Here is a 16,282-nt window from a genome sequence, read left to right on the forward strand (position 1 = left end):
ATAAGCTCTAGCTTCTAACACTCAGAAGTCTAAAAGCATCCATCTCCACCTGGATCTTACACATACATACTGCAAACTCAGCACTGCACACCACACCTCTGTTGAACTCCCTCCCACGCAGGGCAGGGACCATCAGCATGAAACATAAATCAAATGCCTGAGGCTTCCCCTGGACTCTTCTTAAACCGTCCACCTAGTCAGAAATGCTGATTCTAGGTCCAAATTTCCCTCAAAGCCCTGATCCCCAAACCCTTCTTTAACTCAGGCCCTAATTTCTCATTTATGTTGGGGCAAAACCCGAATTGGTCTTCCTGAGTATAATTTCCCATCTCTTTCAATTTATGCCCCAAACCATAACCAGAAAAGTATTACTGAAGTACAGAAACACATCATCTTTCCAACTAAGGCCCCCCATAAATCCCTAATCATCATTTCTAAAGCCCCAAGTGGTTTTCGGAGCACTGAAGATAAAATTGGAACAGAATTCAAAGCTGTTTGTGGTCTTCCTTTACTAAATAGTTCTCGTATTCTGTTCAGGTTAAACAACTTTAAGTTCTTGAGAATGTATTTCATTATCACTGTTTGCCAAAGGTCATCTTTGCTAAGTAGCTTTCTTGGAATGGCTTCTTCCTGAAGGCCAGGCATGGATGCCCTGTGTTTCCATGACACCTGACTAATCATAGTACTTACTATACTACTGTAATAGTTAACTTGTCAGCTTACTACAACCTTCTGAAGACACAATGGCTCACTTCTGTACCTGTACTTGGTCTCAGGGAGGCTAGGAGGGGAAGGGGTAACTGAATAAATATTCATAAATCTGAGTCTTAAAAGGGACTTCAGAATTAATTCTGTTTCTTCCTCCATATCTTCAATGAATCTCTGTTACCCCGTTTAACTCCCATGCTAAATGAATGTCCAGCCTTTTCAATGCCTCTTGTGATGGGGAAATCACTAGTAAACACTGATGCTCAACAAGGCCTCCTACCATACATGTACACAGAGTTCACTACAAGGAACTCTAGGCTCACAGTCTGCTGAAACCTTATCCAACAGGAAGTTCAAGCCCCTGCTATGGCCATGACTGGAAGCTGGCTTCCAGATTCACAGGTCTCAGAAACACTGCATGGCCAAAGGAACATTGCCAGGATGGCTGCTAGAAATGAATCCGGAAAGAAGAACCCTGTACCCAGCAAAAAGGAAGCACACAGGCCCAGGAGATAACTGGCACCCAGGGTGATCCCTTCAACCAAATGGAGAAGGTAAGTCTGCTCAGACTTAAATCCTAGCCAGAAGCAATTTTATCAGTGTTAAACATTTAACCTTTTGGAAAAGAGCTCTTTAAAAACAATCAAGTTGGAACATTTTCATAGAGTTAACACAGCTGGGATTTCCCCAAACTCTTGCTATGCTTTCAATGTTTAGGCTCCAGAACTGCCACACTGCAAAAAGAGAAGTCTAGTGGCACCATTCAGCCCTAATTCCAAGACAGTCTAAAAGAACAGAGGAAATATGATTAGAATCAATAGTTTTATTGAAGCTTAAGGTACTCAAATGTTAACAGGTCATAGGCAAGGGGAAGAAACAGAAGTCTCAGATGCGTTGGTAGAGGAGGGAGGGTACAAACAGCTCTGCCTGACAAACATTCCAGATCCAGGGCTTCCATACTTCTCCAAGGCTTGATTTCTCATGGGTCACTTTCCATTCAAAGGTTTTTAGAGACCAAATGCAATAGGATTCCTTTAGTTACCAACCAAGAGTCTTTGGGTCTTCTCTCAGGCAAGGCATCCAGTGAAAGTAAGATCTAGTTTTCAGATTCCTCTGGAGGATTAAAAAGTCTCTTTCGCATTGCATTGCCAAGCTCCCTGCTCTTGTTCCTCTTTTCCATGTACTAGAAAATAAAAGGAAGGGGAGAGAAAAGAGACAGCAGATTATATCGCTATTTACATACTAAGCTTATAATATATACACCAATAAAGATATATTTTAAAGGTTCTTAGGTAGAGTGGGAAAAAAGTAAAAGCAGATTCAAGTTGAAAAAACTGAGTACATGTAAACAGCTGGACATCAAAATCTTTCAGCTGTCAGATATAGAAAGAAGCCAAAGAAACAAGATTAGTGGCAAAGCACTGACCAGGAACTCCAGCTTCCATTCCCTGAGCCCTGACGTTCATATCTTTGAGGTACTTACTTGATTTTCTGGGCCAGTAACCTCAAATATAAAGAGTTGGGCTTGATAATTTTTAAGAAGTTTTCTAAGTCTGAAGTTTTGACTCAAAAGTTCTAACATATCTTCTGGAATAGTAGCAATTTTCAAACGTATCTTTTTCTTCATCAAAGGGCCACTTCAAATAACAGATGAAGCACCAGGTCTCTTTAACAAAAACATTCCTTTTATCTGTCCTACATTATTTTTCCTCATAGCCTGCTAGGGGGAAAAGGGTATTTTATTGCTTTAAAAGGTTAAAGAAGAAAATTCTAGAACATGGAGGGATACCTGTTCTGAGAAAAATATTTGATATCTCTCTTCATATCATATGAAGCCTCTAAAATCAGCTTGGAAAGAGGATTCTAAAGGTAAGTCTTCAGAAGACAGTACTTTGTAGCCAATAAAATAAGTCATAGAGCAAATTGAAACAGAGCTTATATTAAAATATATGTTATGAAATCTCCAAAAGGAGTCAAGATGGCCCCTGAATTTAAAAAAAAAAAAAGATACAAAGGGTGACTATTATGTTATTCACAAAATGCCACTAAACAATGCAGAAACCAAACCAAACAAGTAAAAGAAACAAAAGAGGACACTGCAAAAGTAGTATTAGTGATTATTTCAATAAAAAGGACAAAAGCAGAAACACAGCAGCAAAGACAGGGTCAGAGAGAACTGGCCAGACCTTTTTTCTAGTTAAAAGCTTCAAAGAATGAAGTACTTAAATGACACATGAAGGAAATGGTAGGAGGAGAGCATTAGGAGCAGTAAATGGGAAACTGGGAAGCATTAAAAGCAGAGAGGAAATAAATGAGCACAGGTTTGGAGAACTGAAGGATGAAAGAACAGATAGAAAACAATCTAGAAATCAGAAATTGAAGCAACATAAAAACCACAGAGAGGACTAGAAAGTAGTCAAGGAGAAAATCTGAAATTTATACAAAAACAAACTGGGACAAAATAAGAATCTAAAACTTAAAGGATTAAATCTACCAACATTCTTCTACCAAATAGTTCCTTACAGTTCAGGACCACCTGCGGAGGAAATTTTCATATGAAGATATAATTACCAAACCAATGACAAAAATCACTAAGCTGTGAGGATAAAAAAACCTAAACTTAGGGAAAAGGCTATCTTACACAACTGAAAGCACGTAAGAAATAAATACCTATACCAAATAAAACAGTATGGGCTTACTTTTCCATAATCTTATTTAAAAAGGAAGACAGCCCTAGGTTTAGTTTCCATACAAAATACCCTTTACCTATAAAGAAAAAGTGTTTCAAAAATCAGTTTAAAACATATACCCATTTGTGCACATGAAGAAAATTATCAGAACTCCAGGAAGTTCTTCAAACAGTAAAGATGCTGTAAAGGGATTCCAGGAAGGAAGGAGGAAAAAAGCCCCCAAGTAGAAACCAGGAAAAAATGATTAAAGATAGATGCTGAATGTCTTCAAATATCTAATATCTTTCAATATGAGGCTCATGGGGGGAGAAAGTTCAAAAGTACAGAAAATAAAATTGGAAGGCAGATTTTTAGTTGTTACATATTTTTAAAGGTTCTGGACATAAAATTTCTGATGAATAAAACAGAAATGGAATTAAATCTCTTTTCAAAGATTTAAAATGCACTCTGTTCAGTCTGCAGTACCTACAAAAAGACAATAAACTTTGGCTATTTGCCCAAGTCCAAGTCATAGCCTAAAGCTGTGTTCAGGAAATGAGTCTTTCCAAACAAGTCAAACTAGATCCCTATGGGCTGTATATACTATAATTATAAAGAAATTCCAAGTTTTAAGGCTGGAAAGAGCCTAAATCTAGACTCCTCATGTTATACAAGGAAATTGAGGCCCAGAGAGTTTTAGTTACCTGCTAGAGCTAAAAGCTGATCAACAATTCTTTCTGCTGTACAGATTCAACTTCTCAAACCTTAAAATTCATCCAGAGGAGTAACAGTGATTATTTTAAGATAGTTGCTTTCATTTATGTACATGCAAAAAAATCAGCAATGTTCCAAAAGATTGTCCCCAGAAGACGCTTTCATTTCTCCTCTTGACTTTAGGGGAAGACATACCTATAAAGTCAAGTTTTGGTGTTATATGAAAACCTGCCAAAAAAAAATTAATAATGGTAGTAATAAATAATATTGCTCCAAAACAGTCTTTTCAACTGCTCAACCATTTCCATCCTTTAATGTTTTCCTTACCTCATTCTTCAAGCATTTTCTCATCTCCCGATCAAGATCATTGCAATGACCAAAAAATTTCAGAATGCTGTGCTAAAAGGAAGAAAAGGGGTAAAATATTTCATCCCATAATATGCTAAGGCCTCTGGCTCAGAACAGAAATATTTAACGTGTCACCTTGTCAATAAGCAAATGGCTAATAGTTAATCAAACAGTTAACCCATAAGTACAAAATATACAAATAAATGGGCTTACCCTAGCATTCCTACAAATAAAGAAGAAATATTCTATAGGTAGAAATGAAAAATAAAAAAGACTTTTCTTTGATAAAAGAGAAGCCTATTAACCTCCCAAAACCTCAAAATGACCTAGTGAAAAGCATTTTATTACCTAATACCCTTTCTTTAAGGGCATGTTATCCATCCTCTATTACAGAGTGATGTCCAAATGCAGTGTAGCCATATTGACATGACAGTAACTTCCTTCATGAGCAAACACCCCTGTCCCATAGAAGAGTTACCTATGAAACGCTTGGTGCCAAAGCCATTTTCTCTATTTGCCTCTATTTCTCTCATTTGCCTCTATTCAAAATGTCATCAAAATAAATTAAAAACACGTAACACTAATATTATACAACCTGTATGAGCCATATAAACAAGTCACTAATTCACAATAAAAGGAAATCAATGCTTAATATTCAAAGTCTGCTCTGCTTTGCCATACTTTGTGTGTTTGCACTTTGCCATTTTTAAGCGTAGGTCAGACAGCATGGTGATCTCCTATAATGACATGCCATGAATGCTGAACGTGTAACAATGAGCACTTTTTCCCTTTTCTTTCTAATTAAGGCTTTCATGGAAACCAGACGACAAACACATAATTAGTAATAGTCATGCTATTTCTTGTTTCCCTGTTTCTTTACCACTTTAAATGTACTTTTCTTGTCCGCACTGAGTAAATGATCAGAGTTTTTCTGGCAAGGATTTAAGGTTTCCTAGTGATTACCTAATGACCTTTTCAGGATAAATAACTCCTGTGCATAAATTGCCTCCTTGACAATACAAAGGGACAATGCTTTTTCATACACGTTCTGGCCAAACAGAAACAATAGACAGGATTAAAATTTTAGAATGTAACACAATATTTCATATTTTACTTTATATTTATTGATATCATCCCATATTCATACACCTTATTTTAAAAATTCAAGATAACAAAAGAATTTTATTTTAAATTCAAGACAAAAGCTAATTTATACTCTCACTTTCACCTCAACATTAAGCCCAAATTAGAATAATACTCTGTGACATTACATGAAAAACAAAACCCAAAAATGCCCTAGTGGCATTGATAAAAGAAATGTCCATGAATTTGGAGGAAAATGGATACATGTATATGTATGGCTGAGCCTCTTTGCTGTCTACCTGAAACTATCACAATATTGTTAATCAGCTATATTCCAATATAAAATAAAAAGTTGAAAAGTAAAAGAAATGCCCTTGGAGTGTACTTCTCTTGTATACACATGATATGAGCCTCCAGTGCCTGGTGTCTATTTCTAGAGAGCAAACTGACAGAGCTACTGACTGGGTAAGTGAATCAATCAGGGTCTGGAGGACAGTGTCCCAGCCACTAGGGACACAATAGTGAGCATGGTGGACCTGGGCCCCACTCTCATAGCCAGAAGGAAAAGAAAATACGAAGTGATCACTATACAGCAGCAGTTCTCAAAGTGTAGTCCCAGGACTACTCAAAACCTTTTCAGGAGAAGGTAAAATCTACCTTCCTAATAACGAGGATCTTATTTGTTTTGTTCACTTTCATTCTCTCACAAGGGTACAGCAGATTTTTCCAGAGGCTACATGACCTGTAATATTAGCACAGATTGAGCAAAGTGGCAGATATGAGAATCCAGCTGTATTCTATTAAACCAAACATTAAAAAGAACTGCAAAAATGTAAAAGCAATGTCATTCTTTACACCCTTTTATTGTTTTGGAAAATAAGATTTTTTTAATGAAAAATAACTATTAACGTGTAATGGTTTATTATTGTCATTTTAAAATAAATTAATATTTTTCAACTACTCACTTTTAACTTCTAATTCAACAAATATTGATAGATACAGCCCACATAAACAAAAGTTCTTTGCGGTCCTCAATAACTCTGAAGAATGTAAAGGAATTCTGAGACTAAAAAGTGTGAGAGTAACTGCCAGAGAGTTGGAAATAATATGTAAAGCATTACTGAAATATAGAGTAATTATAGCAAGGGAATCCAGGCCAAGAAAGAAAAGGAAGAGGAAATGACAAATTAAGCAGAATAAAGCCTGGAGGATGATAAAACCTTATCAAGCAAGTGAGAAGTGGAGACAGTGAGAAAATCTTTAAGTTAAACAAAGGGAAAAAGCAAGTAAAAAAGCCTAGGAGACAGAAACGCTCCAGTACAACTGCAGACAGAGCGAGCAGAAAGGATGCGGGGTAGGAGGGTGGTCAAGCCCAAGAGTAAGTAGGGGCCAGTACACGAAGGCCCCAAAACACAAAGAAATATAGAATTTATTCCACAGGCAAAGGGAGCCATTAAAGGGGAACAATGATTAAACTTAGGACTGAGAGATCAGTCTACATGCAGTACAAGCGAATTAAGACAGAGAAGAGGACAAAACAGTCATGGGATCAGGTGACCCCAGGAAGATAATGTCAAAATCAACTGTGTTAAGAATAAACATATAAATCAGTGGAACAGACCAAAGAGCCCAGAAGTAGGCCCATTCACATATGGGCAACTGAATTTTGACAATAGCACCAAGGTAATTTAGTGGGAAAGAAAGCTTTTCAACAAGTGGTGCTGGAATAACTGGGTATCCACAGGGAGAGAAATACACCTTGACTCATACCTCACAACATACACAAAAACTAATTTGAATCACAGACCTAAATTTCAAAAACTAAAACTATAAAATTTCCAAGGGGGAGGGAAAAAAATAGGAGGGAACTCTTTGTGACCAGGAAATTGACCAAGATCCCTAGAACAAAAAAATCCAAACATAAACAATGAATGAAAAACCTAGTAAATTATTATAGACTTCATCAAACTTACAAACTCTTTGTAACACATCTTTAAGAAAATAAAAAAGGACACCACAGACTGGGAGAAAATATTTACAACACACTTTGTATGCTGAATGATAAAAAGAATTCTTACAACTCAATAATAAGACTAACACCCAATTTTTAAATATGGGCAAAAGACATTATGTGAATGTCCAGTAAGTACATGAAAAGATGCCTAAAGTCATCAGCCCAAGGGAAACACAATTTAAACTCAAATAATATACTATTACACATCCACAGAATGGCTAAAGTTAAAAAGACAATATCAATTCTTAATCTAGATGTATGGTGGAAATAGTTTGCTGAAAGTGTATTGTCATCAACATTCTTTGAAACAGTATAACTATCGGACTTCATAGGTCATCAACATTCCTTACTACTTCACTTTTAGTCTTAAAGTTTTACTCATTTAAATAAGAATCTGATATATCTACAGTTTATGAAGAACATGAAGGAAATAATGCATCATGCAAAGCTAAAGAAAAACACAAATGCTTCTTATAACTGTCTCATACACCAAATATATTAAAAAAAAAAAACTGTGACATCTGTAAAAATGTCAAATTTAATGCATTGCAAAAATGGGCTTATTTTCTATTTTGGTTTTAAAAATGGAATTTTATTTCCATTCCACTAACCAGGAGGGCATGGCAACCTACTCCAGTATTCTTGCCTGGAGAATACCCATGAGCAGGGGAGGCTGGCTGGCTACAGTCCATGGGGTCACAAAGAATCAGACACGATTCAGTGACTAAGTACACAGCAACCATTAAGTAAACCTGCTAAATGAGGGCAGTCATAATTTAAATCTAGTTAACATGTAATTGTAAAAAATATTTCAACTTCCTTTAAGCACATAATGATAGATGTCATGGAACATGGATTGTAACTACTATGTATCACTTCAGAATCTCCCTAATAAAACTACCAGGCTTGATTTCTACTCATCATAAAAAGGAAGTAGTTTCTAAAAACAAATCACAAGCATCAACTGCTAATCTTTACTACGATAAGACCCATAACAAAGACATTATCATTTCCTTCTATTAATGGAGATAACATTTTACATTAGTGTATTGTATCTAGGTTTCATTGTTGCTCCAGGGTTATTTTCTGAACTCTTACATTTTTGTGACATTCCTTAAGCAAGTTAATCAAGACGTTGCATTCTTCAGTATGCAAGTGTGGAGATAAGTCAGGATGCATCTTTAGGAGGAGATGGAACACAGCAGAGCAACCTGTGGATACAAGAGTGTCCTGAATATGTGTGACTGTATTTGTTAATGCAACCTAAAATTATTTTCTGTAAGAAACTTCAGTGACCTTTATCAGAAAAGAAAGGTGACCTTAGGCAAATTAACCTGAGCCTCCCCTTCCTATCCAAAGACTTAGATTCCATGGGTTATCAGGAGTATTTAGAGAACATGCCGGTTCAGAAAAAAGCAGACTCAAGAGACCCCATCCGAGAAATAGGTGCTTAACCAGAAACAGCTTGCCTATGTTAACAAGCCCGACTTCAATTACTTTCCCCATACTTCTGAAATAGATTACAACTTATTTTATTCAGGTAAACTCCTACCAGTGAAGAGAACTGGCCTAAATGTATAAGGGTTAAAGGGCCATTAGTCAGTCTCACGTTAGTGTGAATTAATATACACTGCTTTCTTCCTAAGTAACATCTGGCTGAGAAAATCTAACTAAACCCTGAAGAGAAACAAGAAGCAGATGTGGATTTTTTTTTTCAAATTTAGCAGATCTATCCATAAAATGCAATTATTACAATGAAAACAAGAAGCTAAAAATCCCTGAAATTAGGTTTAATTGGTTCATTCACAAGAAAAGAAAATTAGCATCCAAGGTCTAAGATAAAATATTATTTTAAGGTATTTGCTATAGTTACATTCACCTATTTCTCTCTTCACCCATTTCTCTCTTAAACCAATTCTTTATGACCCAGAAGAGATTACCAAAGGAAAGAACCAATTAACTACTTTAGTCTTCTAAAAGTTCCAAGAAAGAAAACCTAGGAGAAATCATGACAGTAGGTTGGGCAAAAGTGAGTGAAATGAAGTCGCTCAGTCGTGTCCGACTCTTTGCAACCCCATGGACTGTACCCTACCAGGCTCTCCCGTCCATGGGGTCTTCCAAGCAAGAGTACTAGAATGGGTTGCCATTTCCTTCTCCAGAGGATATTCCTGACCCAGGGATCAAACCCAGGTCTCCCGCATTGTAGGCAGACGCTTTACCGTCTGAGCCACCAGGGAAATCCATTAGGTTGGGCAAAGATACATCAAAATCCATAAAAGAATAAATTGGTTAAAACTTATCAAAATTAAAAATTTCCATTTTCAAAATTAACAAAATGAAAAGACAAGTCACCCTCTGGGTGATAATGACATGTCAATGTCAGCTCATCGACTGTAATTAGCATACCACTCTTGGAGGATGTTGACTGTGGGAGAGAGGCAGGGTATGTGTGGGCAGAGGGGGCCTAGGGGTCTCTCTGTACTTTCTGCTCAAATTTGCTATGAACCTAAAACTGTTCTAAAAAATAAAATAGTGTGTAGCTCCTCTACAAGCTACACACTAAAGGAAAATATTTGCAAATCATATATGACAAAGGATTTGCACCTAAAACATATAAAGAAAGTTTACAAACAATCCAGTGTTTAAAATATACCCCAAAATGAGCAAAAGATTTAGATATTTCACCGAAGAGGATATAGGAATGGTAAATTAAGCACATAAAAAGATGCTGAACATCACTAGTCATTAGGGAAATAGAAATTTAAACCACAATGAGATACTACTATACATCCACCAGAATAGCTATAATCAAAAAATTAGACAATAGCAAGCACTGCTTACAATGTGGTGGAAAGGGATCTCATACAATGCTACCGGGAAGGTTAAGTAGCACAGACACTTTAGAAAACTATTTAGTAGTTTCTTAAGTTAAACCCAAACTTAACATATGACCTAGAAATTTCTCTCTTAGAACATACCCAAGAGAAATGAAAACATATATCCCCACAAAGATTTATATATGAACGGTCATAGCATTATTCATAATAGTCAATACTGGAAACAATCCAAATGTCTAACAATCAAGTACTGGATAAACAAATTTGTGTATTTATTCAATGGGACACTATTTAGCACTAAAAAGGAATAAACTTATACATGTGCCAACATGGAGGAATCTCAAAAGCACTAAGCTAAATGAAATAAAGCAGACTCAAAAGACAGTACTGTATGATTCTATTTACGTGCAATGTCTAGAAAAGGCAAATTTGTAGAGGCAAAAGCTGATCAATGTGGAGGTCCAAAGGTGAGAGTGAGGATTAATTTGCAAATGGCAAAAAGAAAACTTTGGGTGACAAAAATGTTCTAAAATAGGATTGTGGTAATGGTTGCATAATTGTATAAGCTTTCTAAAATCACTTAATTTGCTTAGAATGGGCAAATTTTATAGTATGTAAATTATGCCTTAATAAAGGTGTGAAAAAAGTTTCAAGAAATTCAAACAGCCTATCCACCTTCTACTCTTGACAAACGAAATCCTTAAAAATGACCAAACAAATAATTGCAGAGAATTATACCTACTACTTCAGATTTCAACTTATAAAAGTACCAACTCACTGTTCCACTGAGTGACTAATAACCTCAACCCCACCCCCTGCCACACACACAAACATACCACAGCTAAAGATCACAAATCAGGCCATTGTGCCTAGTTAAAATACTTGAGTATTTGAAATGGAAACTGAAAATGCAGCCAAGTTCAAGTTTTATTTGCCTGTCACTGACTACAATCTTTTTAAATGATATAAAAATTCTGCCTCAGAAAAAAGAGGTCTCATACAGTACAGCAATTTAAGCCATCTAATATTATACCAATATTATACACCTACACTTAAATATAGTAAAAGTTATCTGGCTTCTGCCTTGCTTATTTTTTCTGAAGGAAGATGTACACTGGTTTTAGTCATCTAGAAAATGTCTTTAACACTTTATTTTTTAAGTATATTTAACAAAACATTTTTGTGTATATCTATGAACCAGCCCTCAAATGTGTGCTTTTACAGTTCAGAAACAAACTTCTGAGGTACTGAAAGCCCTCTCTAATTGGCAAAGTAAATACTTAAGAAAACTCTTGGGTACTGAGATGAACACACATATGCACATTGTATATAAGCAAAAATATATACCATGGTACATATATTTTTTTTCCTTCCTTAAAAGTTTACTTCAAATATGTATGCTACTATACACACAGCCATGGTGTACTTCTATCTACTTATCTTCCCTTCTCCCTACTTACCCTAGATGATTATATCAAATAAGAAAATGGTTTCATATATAGTAGTTTCCTTTTCTTGTCCTTGGTGAAAGCTACTATTTAACTTAAAGCTCTGAACACTTATCCCTTACCTAACAAATTCCTCGTTTTATCAATCATTCCCCTCTTGCCTCTACCCCATTTTTTAGTTAGATATTCTCTTCCTCTCCTTTCCTTCCATCTACCAGCTTCGGCTAACTGTTGGTGCATACACATATGTACTGGGGTACTCTTGGGTACAGTATACAAAGTATAACTATAAAACAATAACATTGTTCTTAGAGCACATTTAAATGAGTGCTGACACCTTTCAGTAGTCATCTTTAACAGCCTATTCTAATAACACTATTATAACTCAAGTAACATTTTATGAAACGAATAAAAGTCAAATATATATTCCATATTCTTATTTTTAAAATTTGTTCAAAGCCATAATAATATATTATTAGAATAGAAATAATTTGTTGAATACTTACAATGTGCAGGCACAAGTCTTATCATTCTTCCAATAACTGTAAGAAGCAGGTATCTTTTTAAATTCAGCTAAACCATAAGAAATTGCTTTTTTGTAGGTCAAAATATGTGTTACTCAATATTTTCATAGCAAAACTAAGCCCCAGGTCACACAGTAAATAGCAGAGTTACTGCTAAGTCACTTCAGTCGTGTCCGACTGTGTGCGACCCCATAGACAGCAGCCCACCAGGCTTCCTCGTCCCTGGGATTCTCCAGGCAAGAACACTGGAGTGGGCCACCATTTCCTTCTCCAATGCATGAAAGTGAAAAGTGAAAGTGAAGTCGCTCAATCGTGTCCGACCCTCAGCGACCCCATGGACTGCAGCCTTTCAGGCTCCTCCATCCATGGGATTTTCCAGGCAAGAGTACTGGAGTGGGGTGCCTTTGCCTTCTCCGAACAGAGTTACTACCCAACGTACTACCCAACATAATCTCTCACCGTGACAGATTTCTCCCACTTTCAAAATAAGAAAGATATGCCTTCCCAGCAGTTTGTGAATGAAATAAATACAGATAGAAAAAACTACTCCCCAGAGAACCTCTGGTTAGCTACAAGTTCAGCAGGGACTAATCGCAGGCTGAGGTTCAAAGAAGTCAATGTAACACTATCCTGTATTACTAGAAACAAGAGTATCTGTCTATATCAAGAAAAAGAAAAGTATAGTGCTTGTCCTGATCAGCCATGTCCAGAACACTGACAATCTGAATATCCCTGGGGCGAATGCTCAGGAAGGAGATGGCTCTGACCTTAGGTTTAAATAGGAAGCCATTCATGAAATTGGGAATATTTACTAAGGGAAACCCACAACAGAGAAAATAGATAAAAGGAACAGCCAGGTTAAGTAGGAAAAGTAATGGATTTGAAGGGAGAAGATGTGGGTCTGAAGGTAAAAACTGTGGACACAACTATTCACAAGTTGTATCACTTTGGCTACTTAATCTGAAATGTGAGTCTCTTCTTCCATAAAATGGAATTAGCTCTAGACCTATATCAAGAGTAAATGTGACAAATGTAGTATCATTAGTAATCTGAAGTGTTCTGTCACCTGATGGGAAAGGCTGAACCGAACTGACTCTGAGATGTGTCCGAGGACAGGACTGGAAATCAATCTGGAAGTTACAGGGGCAGATGCCATTTTCCTGGAGCTGTCCAACATTGAAACAAGCTGCTGTGTGAACTTCTCATTTATCTGGCCTCCTGTGCCCAAGAGACTGGCTAAGTAAGGATGTCACAGAGTATATTCTTACATTGCATCCTTAAGTTTTTTTCTCAAATCTAAGTTCACAATTAAATGTAAGCCATTTCTCAAAATAAAATTTGCATTCAAAGGATAAACACTTGTTACTGTTAATACAGAAAACAGTTTCAAGAGGTAGCACCAAGATAATTACAAACAAACACACTACATAAAAAAAAAAGTAAAGGAAACATTCATTTGTGGTAAGATTTAGTGTAAGGGTGTTCTAATGAGAAAGAGAGGGATAACTCTATTCAAACAGTTATTATTTAGTTAAACAAAAAACTTCAGTTCATTTGTACACTGGCATTTAGAAACCATCAGAACAGTTTACTTCTCACAATTACAACTCTTCTCTCCCCATGCCAATCCCATCCACTTCCTCAGGTATGCACAGATTGATACCAAAACAGTCTGCTTGAACTTGTAAAAATGTTCATCTGTGACATCTGATATTTCTATAACTGTCTAATAGGTCCCTGCAAAGCAATCGTAACTTTTACTTGGGGGTGAGCTGGAAGGGTCGAAGCAATAGGGAGTTCTCGCTAAAGATACAAAATTTATGATTTTATTTTATTCACTGTTTCACGTTATTCTACCAAGACTCTGAGGTAAAATCTAACAAGTAGTCTATGATAGATTTCAACCACCAGGTGGCACAATTTTAGAAGAAAAAAAACAACACAAGCAATATATGAATTCTAGTGTAGAAAAGAGAGGAAACATTCTAATAACACACTTTAGATCTATAATCACAAGAGGGAAACCCTATATTTTAATGCCACTAAGGCTTTCTTTAGAGAGATTTTGCTATTGTGTGGCTTCACCAGAAAGAAATTCACACTACAGTTACAATTTCTAATGTCATTTTAAAACAAGGCCAGAAGTCTCTTGTTCAGAGCCTAAAGACTCTGTTCTCCAGGAAAAAACTGCTCTCTAAAACATATTTTTTTAAAGTCTAATTTCAGAAAGCTCTGGAATTAGTTAAATTAGTATCTCTCTACTTCAAACCTCACTGTATTGAGCAAAAGTAGCAGACATTAGCAAGGGACGACCTTCCCCACCCACTTTTACTTATCACAGCTGCAAAATGACCAAATCTAAACAGAGGCTTCTGATTAGGTGACAAGTGCTCCGAGTACAGACCATGCCCCTACTGCTACTGAGAGCAACCTCACGTCATTTCTTAAGGCATGGGCCCAGTTGTAGCGTTCCCTGAACTAGGATTTACCACCGCTTTCTTGGTGCTGAGCCCTCTGTCAAATCACGTGAAGTTCAGAGCAAAAAAAAGAAAAAAAATTAGTCCATAACCATCAAAGAACACACAGGCTAGTAGGGGAGAAGATATTCTCCTAAATGCACATAGTATATGCCCAATAAATGTTTCCTGAATGCAGTACTATCACAGATTTGAGCACTGATTCAAACCTTAACATAGTTTTTCTTTTTTAAAAAAGGTGGGAAATGGATCGTTTTAAATCAACCAAACATGTGCAGCAGCCTATATGAACAGGACTTGTGTCTCCTTTATGCAAACTTCCTTTATGCATTTAAATCACTACTAGGATTTACTTAACTCTTCATAAACTTCTTACTACTTACTTACGTGAAACAAGCTCGGTCATCTTTAAACCCGATAAAAGGGATCTACCTTTTCTTGAAAAGTCTACTGATGAGGATCTTACTGGATTCTCGCATCGCAAAACGGACTGGTGGAAATTTTCACTGCAGCTGAGAGGCGCCCTAGCAGGCTCCCACAAGCAAACCCTGAACGCCTGGATCCCCAAGAGCAATAACAAGCAAACACCGTAGGGAGCGCTCACCGTGTCAGACACGTAGTTAAGCGCTTCTCACAACCTAGGCGCTGGATTACACCCATTTCTCAGGCGAGGAAACCGAGGAGGGAGGAGCCTGCCCAAGGTCACCAGCTCGAGAGTTGTGGGACAGAGAGCGAACGTCTACCCCGAAGGCTGCGCTCAACTACCAGCGCATCCTCAGAGAATGCCCGAGGGCGGAGAGCTCAGGTCGACCTGGTCCGCCCCGGGAAACCCAGTGCGGCGGTCCCGACCCCCGAGGCCGGCGGAAAGTCCCAGCAGGACGGGACACGGCGGGGCGCGACCGTGAGGGACCTGAGGGGGGCCGGTGGGTGTCCCGCGGCCTCCCCGCACAACGCGGCCGGGAAGAGAGCGCGCCTCCGAACGGCCCGGACCCCCGAGACTCACCCGACTCGCGGCCACAGCCGGAGAGCGGAAGCGGTATTCACCCGCGAAGACTGCGCCTCCAAACGCGCGGACTGGACGCGGGAGCCGGGCCAGCTCCGGGCGGCGAAGACACGGCGCCCTCCACTGCCGACACCGCTCGGCCAGCCCCCGCCGCTCGCCGCCTCAGGCGCCTGCGCCGCCCTGCCTGGACGGGCCCATTTTCAGGCGCTGTGAGGGGAGGGAGAGCGAGTCCGCCGAGGCGCCGCGAGCCTAAACTTGAAGGGGAACCGACAAGCCAGATTCTGTGGCCGGGATTAAGGCATTCAAAAAATATTCTCTGCTGAGAAGAGTGAGGCGGGGGGCTCGGCGCGTTTCACTTCTGTCGCTCTCCTCACACGGTCCCCTGTGCCGAGGGCACAGTCCGGAGTTGGCGCCCCCCGGTGGGCGGGGCTCCAGGACGGCGGGAACTGCAATTGGT

General features: G+C 38.2%; 1 protein-coding gene across 2 annotated transcripts; it reads right to left on the reverse strand.

Annotated features, from left to right (window-relative positions):
• Nucleotides 1-1,511: 1,511 nt before the first annotated feature.
• Nucleotides 1,512-15,974, reverse strand: CMC2 (C-X9-C motif containing 2). Of its 2 annotated transcripts, XM_042231484.1 has the most exons (5): nt 15,826-15,974; nt 12,328-12,363; nt 8,635-8,747; nt 4,419-4,490; nt 1,512-1,891 (listed from the first exon to the last, which is right to left on the reverse strand). In XM_042231484.1, the coding sequence occupies exons 2-5, from the start codon at nt 12,350-12,352 to the stop codon at nt 1,805-1,807; spliced, it is 297 nt and encodes a 98-aa protein (XP_042087418.1). In that variant the 5' UTR covers nt 12,353-12,363; nt 15,826-15,974; the 3' UTR covers nt 1,512-1,804. The 2 variants fall into 2 exon arrangements, with proteins under 2 accessions (XP_042087418.1, XP_004014974.1); XM_004014925.5 differs by lacking the exon at nt 12,328-12,363 and having other exon boundaries at nt 15,826-15,830.
• Between the last annotated feature and the right edge of the window lie 308 nt (nt 15,975-16,282).

This window comes from Ovis aries, chromosome 14 (assembly GCF_016772045.2).
Source record: "Ovis aries strain OAR_USU_Benz2616 breed Rambouillet chromosome 14, ARS-UI_Ramb_v3.0, whole genome shotgun sequence".
NCBI classification, from domain to species: Eukaryota; Metazoa; Chordata; class Mammalia; order Artiodactyla; family Bovidae; genus Ovis; species Ovis aries.